At 32.5% G+C, this 14,234-nt stretch overlaps 1 protein-coding gene across 1 annotated transcript in view; it reads left to right on the forward strand.

The window, feature by feature from the left end:
• The window catches only part of LOC134706114 (uncharacterized), a 181,025-nt gene that overhangs the window by 71,336 nt on the left and 95,455 nt on the right, over positions 1-14,234 (forward strand). Inside the window, exons 36-38 of the mRNA XM_063564822.1 lie at positions 106-205; positions 725-741; positions 4,537-4,658. Coding sequence (XP_063420892.1) covers positions 106-205; positions 725-741; positions 4,537-4,658 — 239 coding nt within the window. The remainder of the gene's footprint in view (positions 1-105; positions 206-724; positions 742-4,536; positions 4,659-14,234) is intronic.

Here is a 14,234-nt window from a genome sequence, read left to right on the forward strand (position 1 = left end):
TTCAAAATTATTCCAGATTTAACTAATTCCTTGTTTTAGTATGATTTTTTTTATTTGTTTTGATGAATACATATTAATATTTTGGAATTGATCTTACATCCACAGTTACAACATCTACAACTATTTGTGGCACATTCAATACATTGAACACATGTCCAACAGGTCAGGAATGTTCTATCGATGGTAACGGCGTACCCTATTGTGCGTAAGTAAACTTATAATTTATTTATAATCTTTATTTCTGTTAAATAAAAGATTTTTTTTCTTTTATTCTTTATGGTTCTTAAATAAAAAGTATTTACTAAATATGCATGAGGAAAAAATCTAAAGTTAATTATGTTTTTTAACATCTCTGAAATTCAAAATTTTGAATAAGGCCTCACTGGTGATCCGACTAATAAAAGAAATATTCCAAATGACAGTACAGAGTTCCATTGTAGATATTTAACAGATACACTAGTTAAGAGGAAATCATTCTACTCTTTATAATGATAAATATTTCCTAAACCTATGCTTTACACAACCCTACTGAAATGACTTATTTTATCAATTTGTAATTTCTTTTTTCTTATTCATGAAGAACTCTTGAAATAAATGTATTCTGAGGTTCGATTTTTTTTTATTGCATGTTTGATCCAGTAATTAACAGTTATAATGTAGTTTTTGAGTTTTACAAATATGTACTATGAAGAAGTATTAAACACATCTTTATTTTTGTTTTTAGGCCAATTGAGAGTACAGGTAAGTTTTGATAACGGTGAATCATGCTAAAAAATATACCTTAATAATAGGATATAAAGTAGCTGCCAATAAACATATGATAGAAGTACTTAAATTGCTAAAAACTGGAAAATTTTCTCTTTATTATTTTGATACTGAAAAGTAGAATCACCAAAAAAAATGCATCACTCGCAGCAAGCTTATGCATGTGTAAAATAAGAGTGAGAAGATTATCAAGGTGACATTCAAAAATCTTTAGGGATATTGATACCAAACAGACATATACAGAAAGTGAAACAAGTTATAACAACAATTCATGTTATAGTCTGGGTCTTGACAGTAACATACATTTTAGAAAAGTTCTCAGAAAATTAATTTTGCAATTCAAATAATTGTGACGAAAAAGTTTAAGTATGGGGACTTAAACTAACGTGTGTATTCTTTTGGTTGTGTTGTGTTGTTGGGTGTCAAGGTTTCACTCGTACACGGAACGACAAATGCCAAGTATACTCTTTAAGAGGGTTACCCTTGAAATCTTCTGGTAGCGTGATTAAGGGAATCCTGGTCACATAAATAAATAAATGGGTCCTGGTATAGTCTGAACGAAGTCTTGTGAGTGAACATAAACATGAAGTCGAATAAAAGTTCAATACTGTATTATTTAAATCACACGACTATAACAAAGTTACAAGTATAACACAATGTACATCTAACTTCAGGCTTAACAATACGGCTCTCCTCTCTACTTAATAAACGCAACTGTCCTCTCCTCACTATAAATTCTCTCTTCCCCTCTCCCGCGCTCTTTCTCTCTTTTATATGACCCCTACAGGCCCGTATACAAATATAGACTACTAGGTCAACCTGGCTCCGTGTATTCCGTGCTCCGGAAGTCCGGGTGCTCCGGTGCTTCGGGTACTCCGTTGATCCGGGCAACTAATGCTCCGTGCTCCTCACAAAAATTTACTAGGGCACCATATGCAAATCATTAGGGCTCACTAGTCAAACAAAGAAATATAATTATATCTCTTAATTAATATAATCTCTGATGATCTCGATCTAACTGTATTGAATGGCTATGTGTGAAAATACAGATGTATGTAAACCTGATACAATCAGATAACAAGCTTGACCTAACATATTAAAATGTTACACAGCCCCCCTCTTAACTATGAACTTCCACTGTTCACTATGCAGCATTATATGAACAAAATCAATAAGATACTGTTCTTCCACCTTATAACAAATACACCTGTAGCCAAGAAGTATATTAACAAATGATATTATCAAAACATGCAATACATGTTTCACCGTTATTTATTTCTTTGGTACACATAATTATATAAAACTAAGAAACCCTACGACGCATCACGTTTCATTATATAATTAAAGCTCACACTAAGTCTTGCACATAAAAATAAACTTCGACTGACTAGACTTTATGTATGTATATTGCATCTCTTAATAACAAAACTATACAATAACGCATCTTATATATTCTTTGAACACCAATGATACATTTTGAGTCTTCAATTTTTTTTAGATTTAAAACCTTTGAAACAACAGAATTTACTGTTCTTAAAAAAAAATGAAGTCAGTCATTGTTTTAAGGGCTTCGAGACACCATAACAATATGTTTAGGGTCTCGAGCACCAATTTGTACTTTAAAAGGGCTCAATGACACCATAACAATATGTTTAGGGTCTCGTGCACCGATTTGTACTGTTAAAGGGCTCCGTGACACCATAGCAATCTGTTAAGGGTCTTGAGCAACAAATAAAGTTTAAATTTCGACTATACTAACATAGTTTACACAATAAATAAACAACTGTTCATAAAGTCACTTGGTTTATTCACTATTTTCTTCAGTCGTTTCATTGGTTTTTTTTTTCTTTTCATTAGGTCGTCCATACCGGGTGACTGACGCCTGGCCTCTGGTGTCGATCTCCTCTGCGTAAATCTGTCTCTCGAGAATCTCTACGGTACCCTTCTCGGTTCGGGAAATTCTGGTGGACGATTTTTAAACATCGGGGATCTGTCTCTTCCACGCCCATCTATCATGGTTATAAAATCGCCCATGGGATCCTATACCGTTATTCCGTGTGGGTAGTAATCAGGAACTGTATTTGTGTCGACATTTTCTCTTCGTGTTCCTTCTGCTTCTGAAGTAACATCTTCATCACTATCCTCGTCTTCAACTTCAAATATCGGCCACTGAACTGATTTGAAATGCTTGGCGAGGTCCTTCTCTCCAACTCGTAAGCATCCTTCCCGCATTGAATTATTTACCGCCGCTTGCAGGGTATTAGGTCTGGTTCGCTTTACAGCAAGGCGAAAATCTTTTGATTGTCCGCACTTGTCAATGAACGCTATAATAGAGTTCTCCTCTACAATCTCAGGATTGCCCGGATACGCTCTACGGTACAAATCCTCTATGGTTTGACCAAAATCTCTCAAAGATTCTTCCGGTTTTCTCTTTCTCAGTTTTGCTCTGTCACATATCTTTCTTTCATCGCCGTATGTCCAAATCTCTCTTCCATCTTTCGTTTCAGGCGATTATAATCTCTCTGTATTATTACTGGCATCCCGTATACATACGTCTCCGCTTGTCCCTCAAGAGTGCTAAGTAGGACCCTTCGTGGCTTTTCATTGTTCCATACATTCAACTCGGATATATTCTCGAAGTATTGAATAAACTCATTCCAAACATCATTCTTTGCTCCGGAAAAAATCCTCCGTACAGGATATTTATTAAAGATATATAGGGCTTATAATTTCACCACAAGTCACCATGCAACTATTTTCCAACTCGAAGCGGAGTTTGAGTTTATCCGTTTTAATGGACTTTCTCTTTTAGACTTTACAATGAGGTATGATTTTGTTATACTTTTTACTGCTATGTAAGACGTATATATAAGCACGTTTTGCCTTCTGCTTTTAAACAGCAAGTAAATTTCAAAATGGTATCAATGATATTTCATGTAAACACATAACTGGTGTCTCGCAGAGGAAACGTGTGGTTGCAAACACCCGGTTCATAGTTTAGTGTGTTAAATGCGGTCGCGGAAGGGCGTTTTTTTCTACATAAGAGGCTTCAGTGGTGCTAGATTCAAATAATTTCAAGATCAAATCAGATACGAAGTTGAAGGGCGTAAACAATAAACTTCAAAAAGTTATCCCAAATCCGACTGAGCCAATAAATATCTGCAATCAGATAAAACCTTAATTTTCGAATAATTCAACATAAAACAATAAACAGAAAACCATTATAAGTTTTAACCTGGCATGTCTTATTGTCCCTAAATGCAGGACTATGTGGGTTCAATTGGTCATTACAAACCAAAGAATTTTTAATCATGCAGCAATGGAAAGTTATATGAATCGAAATCAAACTATTGCGTCCGTATTATTTGATATGTCCTCATGTTGACTATTTACTTGCTTGCTAAAACCTAAATGTTTTTTTTTCAAGTACAAAGAACCGTATGATATTAACATATTGCATTAACATGTAACTCGTCACCATCTTGAATACTTAGTCTAGTATTCATGCCCCTGTTATTTTTGCCAAAGTCATCAATCAATAAATCTTAAAAGTCATAAATTGCAATCTTTTTGCATCTATCATTATGGTTATATATGTGAATCAAATAATATACATAAGAAACAACAATTATAGACGACAACACAACAACAAGTAGGCAAAACAAAAAGGCTTCAACGAGGTTTATACTTATCGCCGGACAGGCAAGCGAACTCTTATATGGCCATTCATATTTCTGTGATGTTAATAAAACATGTATTATAATCTTCCAGAATTTATGGCATTCGGAGAAACAACTGCTGATTCACGACTTTACGGAGATGATGTGTCAACATATAACTTAGGATGTTTCACATCAATTCCTTTCTTGGGTGACAGTTACAGCTACCTGACAGTAAGTTTATACTCTTCTACACATTTCATGTCATTTGCAGTTCAGCAAACTCAAATTTGTTTTTCGTTCATGTATTTTAAAACCGTGTTTGTTCCTTTTTATTTACTAGTTGTTTCAAGGTTTGCTTACCTTAGCTATGCGATACTGTTGATTATTCAATCTAGGAGAGGATAGAAGGATGTCTTCTGAAATTCCCAGAAAACTAAACGTTGAATTTAGAATTCCTGAAAAAAAAAACCAATCTTTCGAAAAATTAATCACAAATTCCTGAATTTTAAGCACAACACAATATAAGTGTAAATCATCAATACCCGCAAAATCAAAGACCTAATCCCCTAAGGGTCCTTTCACACCTCACCTATTGTAGTTTTGATCAATTCCATAATGCCAAAAAAAATAAAAGTGAGTTTCATTTGAAACATATAAAAATTACAACTGTAATTAATAAATGAATGCTTCTTTTTGTAACTTCATTGGGGTCTAAAAGCGTTGACCGAAGTACATTTTGTATGAAGCGCTAAAACATACAAACATAATATAATTATCTGTTCATATTTACAAGGATTTTATTTTAGAGTAAGGAGGATTGGAATCATGTGGACTTTTACATAGACTGTCACTGTATTATACAAATTATCCTTGATATTTATAACATTGTACAATTTAAGGATGTCCGCTAGTCATGTTTTGGAATTTCTTTCACATTTTCGGAATCCTCTGGTTTTATCCCCAAAAATGCCTTAAAAAATTTTGCTCATTATCCCCATTTTCTTTTCATAAATATTTAACATATATAATTATAAGCCACCTGTAAAAGTCTTATAAAATCTGTTATTTTTAATAGTTTTTGAGAACTGTAGCATGTCAATGATTTTAAAGCGATGAGAGAACATTTTCCCGCCCAAACTTTAATGGCTAATATCTCGAAAACAAACAAACGGACCCATATATTTTTTTTCGCTCTCAATCTGTTGGTTCCTTTATTAATTCCCTATCAATATATAATAATTTTATGAAAAATTTGTTACTGAGTACAGAACTACCTTAAAAAGAAAATAATGTACCAATTTCTGCTGATGAGGTGCATGGTTCATCTGTACTAAACACAAAGTTATTTATTACTCAATAAACATGATAAGTAAAGCATTCCATTTGCCAATTACCGATTTGATTCTATTATTACACGCTTTTTAAACAAATAACGTCCCTTTGTCAATCGTAGACTGCTTCCGTACCAGACAAAATTGGCTTTTGCCAATGCAAACTATGATGAATTGAATGTGATGTATCGGCGGTTTAACAAATTTTTCGTAAAAAATAATTTCTGATGTCAAAAGTATTTAGATTAACAACAAATTAATGTAATTTGAAGATTTGAAAGCCTTAAATATTACTCATATTACGCACAGGTAAATTTGCTCGTATTGCTAGCTCTCCATTATAAATGAAAATTAATGTCCCTCATAAGGGAGACAACTAAAAGAGGGATTTCTAATATTACAGGGTCAATTACGGGAATTGGCAAATAGCCTATTGTACACGTCACTTGCGAATTTAACAGTAATTCTAATTATATCAGTCTCACCGTCACTTAGGAACTTTAATAACAGTATTTCTAATTATATCAGTCTCACCATACGTTTAAAATATGTAAAAATCTTGATTCAATGGTCATATTTAAAAAAAAAAAAGGGAACTCTTTCATTAATTTTACAAAACAATTGCTCTCTATTTGTATTTTTAAAACTTTGTGCTATTTAAAGTGAAATGCAATTCATCTTTTACTTCTAAATTAAAGATACTATAGGGGCAAATTCTTTCTTCTAAAGGATATTTACTGTATGTCAAACTTTTTATACGACCGCAAAAATAGAAAATTTTTGGTCGTATATTGGTATCACATTGACGCCGTGGTCAGCGTCGTCGTCGTCGTCGTCCGAATACATTTTGTTTTCGCACTATTACTTTAGTATAAGTAAATAGAAATCTTACACAAGGTTTATGACCACAAAAGGAAGGTTGGGATTGATTTTGGGAGTTTTGGTCCCAACAGTTTAGGAATTAGGGTCCAAAAATGGTCCAAATAAGCATTTTCTTAGTTTTCACACTATAACTTTTGTTTAAGTAAATAGAAATCTATGAAATTTTGACACAAGGTTCATGACCACAAAAGAAAGCTCGGGATTGATTTTAGGAGTTTTGGTTTCAACAGTTTAGGATTAAGGGGCCAAAAAAGGGCCAAATAAGCATTATTCTTAGTTTTTGCACAATAACTTTAGTATAAGTAAATAGAAATCAATGAAATTTGAACACAAGGTTTATGACCACAAAAGGAAGGTTGGGATTGATTTTGGGAGTTGAGGTCCCAACAGTTAAGGAATTACCAACAGTTAAGGAATTAGGGGCCAAAAAGGGGCCCAAATAAGCATTTTTCTTGGTTTTCGCACCATAACTTAAGTATAAGTAAATAGAAATCTATAAAATGTAAACACACGGTTTATGACCATAAAAGGAAGGTTGGGATTGATTTTGGGAGTTTTGGTCCCAACAGTTTAGAAATAAGGGGCCCAAATGGTCCAAAACTAAACTTCGTTTGATTTCATCAAAAATTGAACAATTGGAGTTCTTTGATATGCTGAATCTAAAAATGTACTTAGAATTTTGAATATTGGCCCAGTTTTCAAGTTGGTCTAAATCAGGGTCCAAAATTAAACTTTGTTTGATTTCATAAAAAATTGAATAATTGGGGTTCTTTGATATGCCAAATCTAACTGTGTATGTAGATTCTTAATTTTTGGTCCCGTTTTCAAATTGGTCTACTACATTAAGGTCCATAGGGTCCAAAATTAAGTTTGATTTTAACAAAAATTGAATTCTTGGAGTTCTTTGATATGCTGAATCTAAAAATGTACTTAGAATTTTGAATATTGGCCCAGTTTTCAAGTTGGTCTAAATCAGGGTCCAAAATTAAACTTTGTTTGATTTCATAAAAAATTGAATAATTGGGGTTCTTTGATATGCCAAATCTAACTGTGTATGTAGATTCTTAATGTTTGGTCCCGTTTTCAAATTGGTCTACTACATTAAGGTCCATAGGGTCCAAAATTAAGTTTGATTTTAACAAAAATTGAATTCTTGGGCTTCTTCGTTATGCTGAATCTTAACATGTACTTAGATTTTTGATTATGGGCCCAGTTTTCAAGTTGGTCCAAATTAAGATCCAAAATTATTATATTAAGTATTGTGCAATAGCAAGAAATTTTCAATTGCACAGTATTCAGCAATAGCAAGAAATCATCAATTGCACAGTATTTTGCAATAGCAAGAAATTTTCAATTGCACAGTATTGTGCAATAGCATGAAATCTTCAATTGCATAGTATTGTGCAATAGCAAGTATTTTCAATTGCACAGTATTGTGCAATAGCAAGAAATATCTTATTGCACAATATTGCGCAATAGCAAGACATTTTCAATTGGAGTTATCTTTCTTTGTCCAGAATAGTAGTTGAATCAACTTAAATCATTGTTTTATACAATATACAATGTATATTCACTTTTACTACCAACTGATAAATTATAACAATCTTTACCATTCATTGATAACAAGCACTTTTTTTACATTCTTATATTTTATGATGTATTTAAATGAATAGTCATTGTTGCAAACTCCATTAGAAATTTGAATTGAGATCTGCGTGACCTCGTTTTACAGGTCAAGAGAGCCACATATGGACGCAATTCCGAACAGCACTATATTGATATATCTTGCATAAGAAATCACTGACAACAGTCTAGATTGATTAAGCCACGGGGGGGGGGGGGGGGGGGGGCTCAAAGAAAAAAATTACAAAAGCCTTTCAAGACGTCTCAAAGAAAAAAAATATAATAGCCTTTCAAGGCGTCATAATTATTTGGACTAGGTGGGGATGTGCCATTTTTGCCTCAAAAACGTACCAATTTTAATATAACATTCACTGTAATTCAGTACCTATAGTTATATAAATATTTAAGAAAGAATGACCTATACTTATATACAATATTTAAAATTTCAATTTACAGTGAGAAAAATTTGGTGCACAAACCTGTATAATTTCGCCAATAATTCAATTGTTCAAGATACTAGTATAAAGGATAGCAACACTGCCTGGCGTACCCACCACCAAGTTAAAATCGCAACGGCAGATTGTCACATACAATTATAAGCTAGGGAGTCTATCCCAGCAGGGTGCTCAATTTAAAACAAGAAGTACAAGTAGCATCATAGTAATTAACTATGTAATATATTCAAATATTTAATTTTCATGCGAGGAGATTTTATTTGAATATTTATCAAATATTTAAAATATTCATAATAAGATAGCATATTGAAATATACTATTTTTAATGTAAAATATTTATATTCAAATCAATTTATCACCCTAAATGAGTATGGATGATTATGCAGTATAAAGCATTTATGTTGATTAGAAGTTATCAAGACTATAGTTGTGTATGCATAATTATACGAAAAACATATACTAATATTCAAGAAGTTAGTACCATCAACATTAATCAACAGTAATCAGCAATTTTTCAAATGACTTTGATCTTATTGCGAAGCCTATCATAGTTTTCCACAGATTCACCTGCAAGTTACCTGTCCATTTAAACTTTTGTGAGTTCTATTGTCCCATCTAACAAATACAACACCTTTTGTTCTCTGTTTAGTTTATTCAATGGGACCTTTAAATTTCTTGCAAGAGAAATCTATCACTCACTGATTAATTTACCTGAACAAAAAATTGAACTGTCAATGATGGAAATACATGTACAAATAAGTAATTATTAAACTGCATGTGATGTTGTATTTATTCAATCATTAACACATTTTCAATTTGTTTGATATAAACACTGATTTAAAAATTAAAAGTTGATTTCTGATCAAATTTCAACATTTTACCTATTAAAATTTGCTGTTTTTTAGTCTGTTCACAAATAAAAACTTAAAATGATAAATGTATTCTTTATAACTGAAGAACCATGAAAAACGTGCAGATTCTCTGAAACTTAAAATGCATGAAGTTTTTAAAAAAAATCAGAAATAAATTTTTTAAATTAAATCAGTGCTTATATTGAACAGATTGAATATATATTATTGATATTGAATAAATACTGTATCACATGCAGTTTATGTGAGTTAATACATGTATTTCAATCAACAAAGAAGATATTTTTTTGGTCAGGCAAATTAATCAATGAGTGATAGATTTCTCCTAGAAGAAATTTAAATGTCCATGTGAATAAACTACACAGAGAACAATAGCTATTGTATTGATTCAATGGGACAGGTAAACTTGCAAAAGATTAAATACCTTGGTAAAGAGCAGACGACTCTGTGGAAAACTTTCATTTGGTTCGCTATAACAAGTCTTTCAATTGGTGTAATAACAAATAGTAACCTACACAACTGTACAAGCCTATCACCAAGCTTATGCATATACACTTTGTTTTTGTATAAAATTATAAAAACTACTCAAATTATAACAATTATAATGCTGTTAGCACAGGCACTTGTCTCTGTCAATGGGGGGGTTTACTGGATAGTAAACCCCCCATTGACAGAAACAAGTGCCTGTGGCTGTTAGTGTGTGTGTTCTTTATATAGTATGTATTGCGGATGATACCTAGTGTGTTTGTTCCTTATATATATATTTATGTAATTGATAGTGTGTATGATATAAGATACAAGGAATCACATATGTCACAAATCCCTCCGATTTGTATAGTATTTATTCATTATTTACTATGGGGCCGGATCGACTTTGGGCCGGAACGACCTGATACCGTTGGATTTCACTTGAAAATCATGTACATGATTGAATTCACACATCGCAGGATAAAAACATTTTAAAAAGTGACAATAAACATATCTGATGATGCTCAAGTACGAAACATGAAAAAGCAATTCCATATTCGTGTTGCTAAAGCTCGCTGCCGCACAAATAAATATTGTTTTTTTTCTGCCAATATGACGTACGTGTGTTACAGTGTAAAACAGGTGTACCACTGTTTGATGTGAACATTGACTTAATACCTCAGTAGAATTGCTTAGTTCATCACCTCTGCAGTGATAGTCTAAAGTTGACACAACTTTTATTTCACTGTCACTGACAGACGTGACCTTTAAGCGTTTTTCTTGCTTTCTTGAAATAATTCACCCTTGCTTTGATACAAAATTGAAAAAAAATCCGGCACTTTTAATCCATCTTCAACAATGATTTGTCTTAATTCATATAAACAGCAATCCTCCTCAATGAATACTGCTTGGATGGGTTCACCAAACTGAATTCCGAACTCCATATTGATCTTTGTTTGTGTACTTGAACATTGACGTCATAGATTAAATGACTTCAAAACGTTATTGAAGATCAAATCATGAGACAAATTTCCTGGTTCATTTGGGAAATTATTTGAAAGGTGAACTTTCAAATGAATTGATTTAATTTGATATAATAATTGACCATTAATAATGTAAGATTCTCAATAGCATATTTATATATGATATTTACACTCGAAAATCGGTGATTAGAGTTCGTGATTACAAACTCAGTCAGGATTCTACTTCGTCAAAATTATCTCCCCATTACGCCAGTTCATTTTCACAATCGTAGAAGTGGAAGCCATTGTAGGGATGACTTGCTACCAATTTTGCTCTTGGAAAGCGATAAATTTATCCACATTGCACCATTACGATCCTTAAATGTCAATTGTATTTTAAAAAACAAATGTATCAACTAGCTAATGAGCATCAGTTAATGATCTTGTCTGCATTGATTCAACTTAAAACTATTGTCTGATCGGTTGTCAGGTGGAATTTTCGAAAATTCATAAACATTTAAAAAAATTGTAATTAAATATTTCGTGGAAGGGCAGACTAGATTTTTTTTAGTGCTTGAAGTTGTTATAAACCCTAGTTATCACACACAAAAAATTATAATTTTTCGAAGATATGCATTTTTATCATCCAACTTGAAAGACTGTCGTCAAGTACTTTTAGTAAAAAAAAAAACTATTCGAACACACCTACTCTGTTTTTGTGATTCATTAGAGAGGTATTTCACTTGACCCATATATTTCATCTTTTAGTACTGTGATTTTTTTATGTTATAAAGTCAAAATGTAGCTTTGATATAAAAAAATTATAGAATCTGAAGCGAGACGATGTATGAAATATTCTTGTTTTGTACGATATCAAGACAAAATATTCAACTCAAACACGCCCTTACATAAAAAGGTGCACTAGATTTTCTCTTTTCGATACAATTGTTACCCATTTTTTGGAATTTTTTCTTTAGTCACATAATGGAAGGGCAGACACGAAAATTACTGAACTATAGATTGATATGTTTTCCATCCGTGGTAAAAAAAAATTAAAATCGAAGGTTATGCATTTTCTACATCCAACTTGAAAGATACCAATGTCGTCGACTTGATATCTAATTGTTCTGCTTAGCTATGTACTAGATAAATTGAAAACTAATGCAAATAGTGTTTTTAAAATAAAACACTACGTAATTTAGAAGAAAATTGTAATTTTTTTGGTTTCTATTAACTTTTTTTTTTTCACTATAGTAAACATTACAGTTCACATTTATCGCCTTCTCTAACAAACAGCTTCAATTCTTTTGTTCTATTTCAACCGGGTTTCCGACTGAACTCTCTGGGCGTACTGACAGATAATACCCCAAATCAATATACAGTTATCAAACGTAAATGCATTTTAATATAGGATGTCATTAAAAAGGAGGGTCATTAATATATAAAATATCGCAAAATTATGACCCATACAAACGCGTATACCAAATAATAGGAAGTTCCCCCCCCCCCCCCCCCCCCCCGTGGATAAAACATACATTAATCTTAATCTCAAACACATTTTCATAGGCAAATAAGATGCACAATTTGTATTTAACTTCAACTACTTCAGCAGTGATTGCAGACGAAATGTCTGTCATGTGTAGTAAAGTAAAGATTTCTGAATTTTTTTTTGTTAGTTCCTCCTTTTAAGGAGCACTAAATTCAAGTTTATCCATTTTGATGGTGAACTAATCATTCATCAAAGAACTTTTTTTATATAGGTCAACATTTCTTTCGAAGTTCTCTGGACTTTTCAATAAAATTTACATATTTTCTTTTGACCATAAATAGGGTCACAAGAGTCTAAAAAACGTCAATTGTGGGGTTATTTGGGCAAGATAAAAGGCATCACGCATATGAACAGAATCAAGAGACATTTTTCTTTCTATATATTAACAAAAGAAGCCAATATGCACTTACCTTTATTTTTTTTTCATATAACTTGCAGGCCAGATTGTCGTTCTTATAATATTTTCAGAATGATTTTGTCATCGTCATCAACATTCCCCAAGTGCACATTAATTGTATCATCATGAAAACAAGGGAATTTAAATAGTGTTTTTATTCATAAAAACATTTATTTATTGATAAAAATAAATATGATCTCAGAGGGCAAACATTGGAAATCGTTCGTAATTGTGTCCAGTCGTAATTGTATCCTGTGGGGCTAAGTACTATCTTAGTGCTAATGTAAATGATCTGTAAGCATAAGCTTGTAATAGGATTGATGTTAAGATCATATCTTCTTAACAATGTATATTTGAAAAAAACAAAGTACAAACTCTATAAATACTTAAATAGTCCCAGGTATCTTAGACTTAGCACTACAAGTTTAAACCATATAACTTCATTATTTTAAATGGTGATCAAGCAATTATGTTTACATTTTGCTGTGAGAATGATGCAAACTTGCATATTCGTGGACATTTGATTTCGTGGTTTTCCAAAATAGATATAGAGGAAGATGTGGTATGAGCGCTAATGAGACAACTCTTCATCCAAGTAACAATTTATAAAGGTAAACCATTATAGGTCAAGGTACTGCCATCATAGTCTGCATGAAATCATACAACAAATTTGCAATTGGTTGAACATTTGAATTGGTGGTTAACATTGTACCCACAAAATCCAAGAAAATTGGTATCCAAAAAATTATAATGAATCCACAGGATATACATAATATAGGGTAGTCTGCCACATACGTACATGGCATGGGCTGCTGTGTGTAGTTGTGTAGTTGTCAAACAGTTCCAAAAACAGTTTCATCTAAATTTTGTGTATAACCCTTTCGCGGCGAGTGTATCCTTCAGGATACACAATGCGCAGGGCGGATGTATCCTTGAGGATACATGATGCGCAGGGCGAGTGTATCTTTCAGGATACATAAATATTGTCCCAACAAAAGCCGCAATTTTACCATATTTGCCGTTCTTAACAGTTGAAATCAATGTTTCAATCAAAATCTACGATATCTGAGGGGGTTATTTCAGTTCTTCAAGCAGGAATAACATCGTGAAAGGTAAATAAATCAAATCAGAAAATTTCATTTTCTAAAATTAGAACCGGAAACACGTTTTGAGGTCATGTGGGGTTTCAAAATGGCTCCTCTCGATAACAAGCAGTGGAAGTACGACTGTTTTTTTGGCGTTTTGATGAAGCCCTTCACATTTCATAGGTA

The sequence above is a fragment of the Mytilus trossulus genome, chromosome 2 (genome assembly GCF_036588685.1).
Source record: "Mytilus trossulus isolate FHL-02 chromosome 2, PNRI_Mtr1.1.1.hap1, whole genome shotgun sequence".
In the NCBI taxonomy this organism is placed as follows: Eukaryota; Metazoa; Mollusca; class Bivalvia; order Mytilida; family Mytilidae; genus Mytilus; species Mytilus trossulus.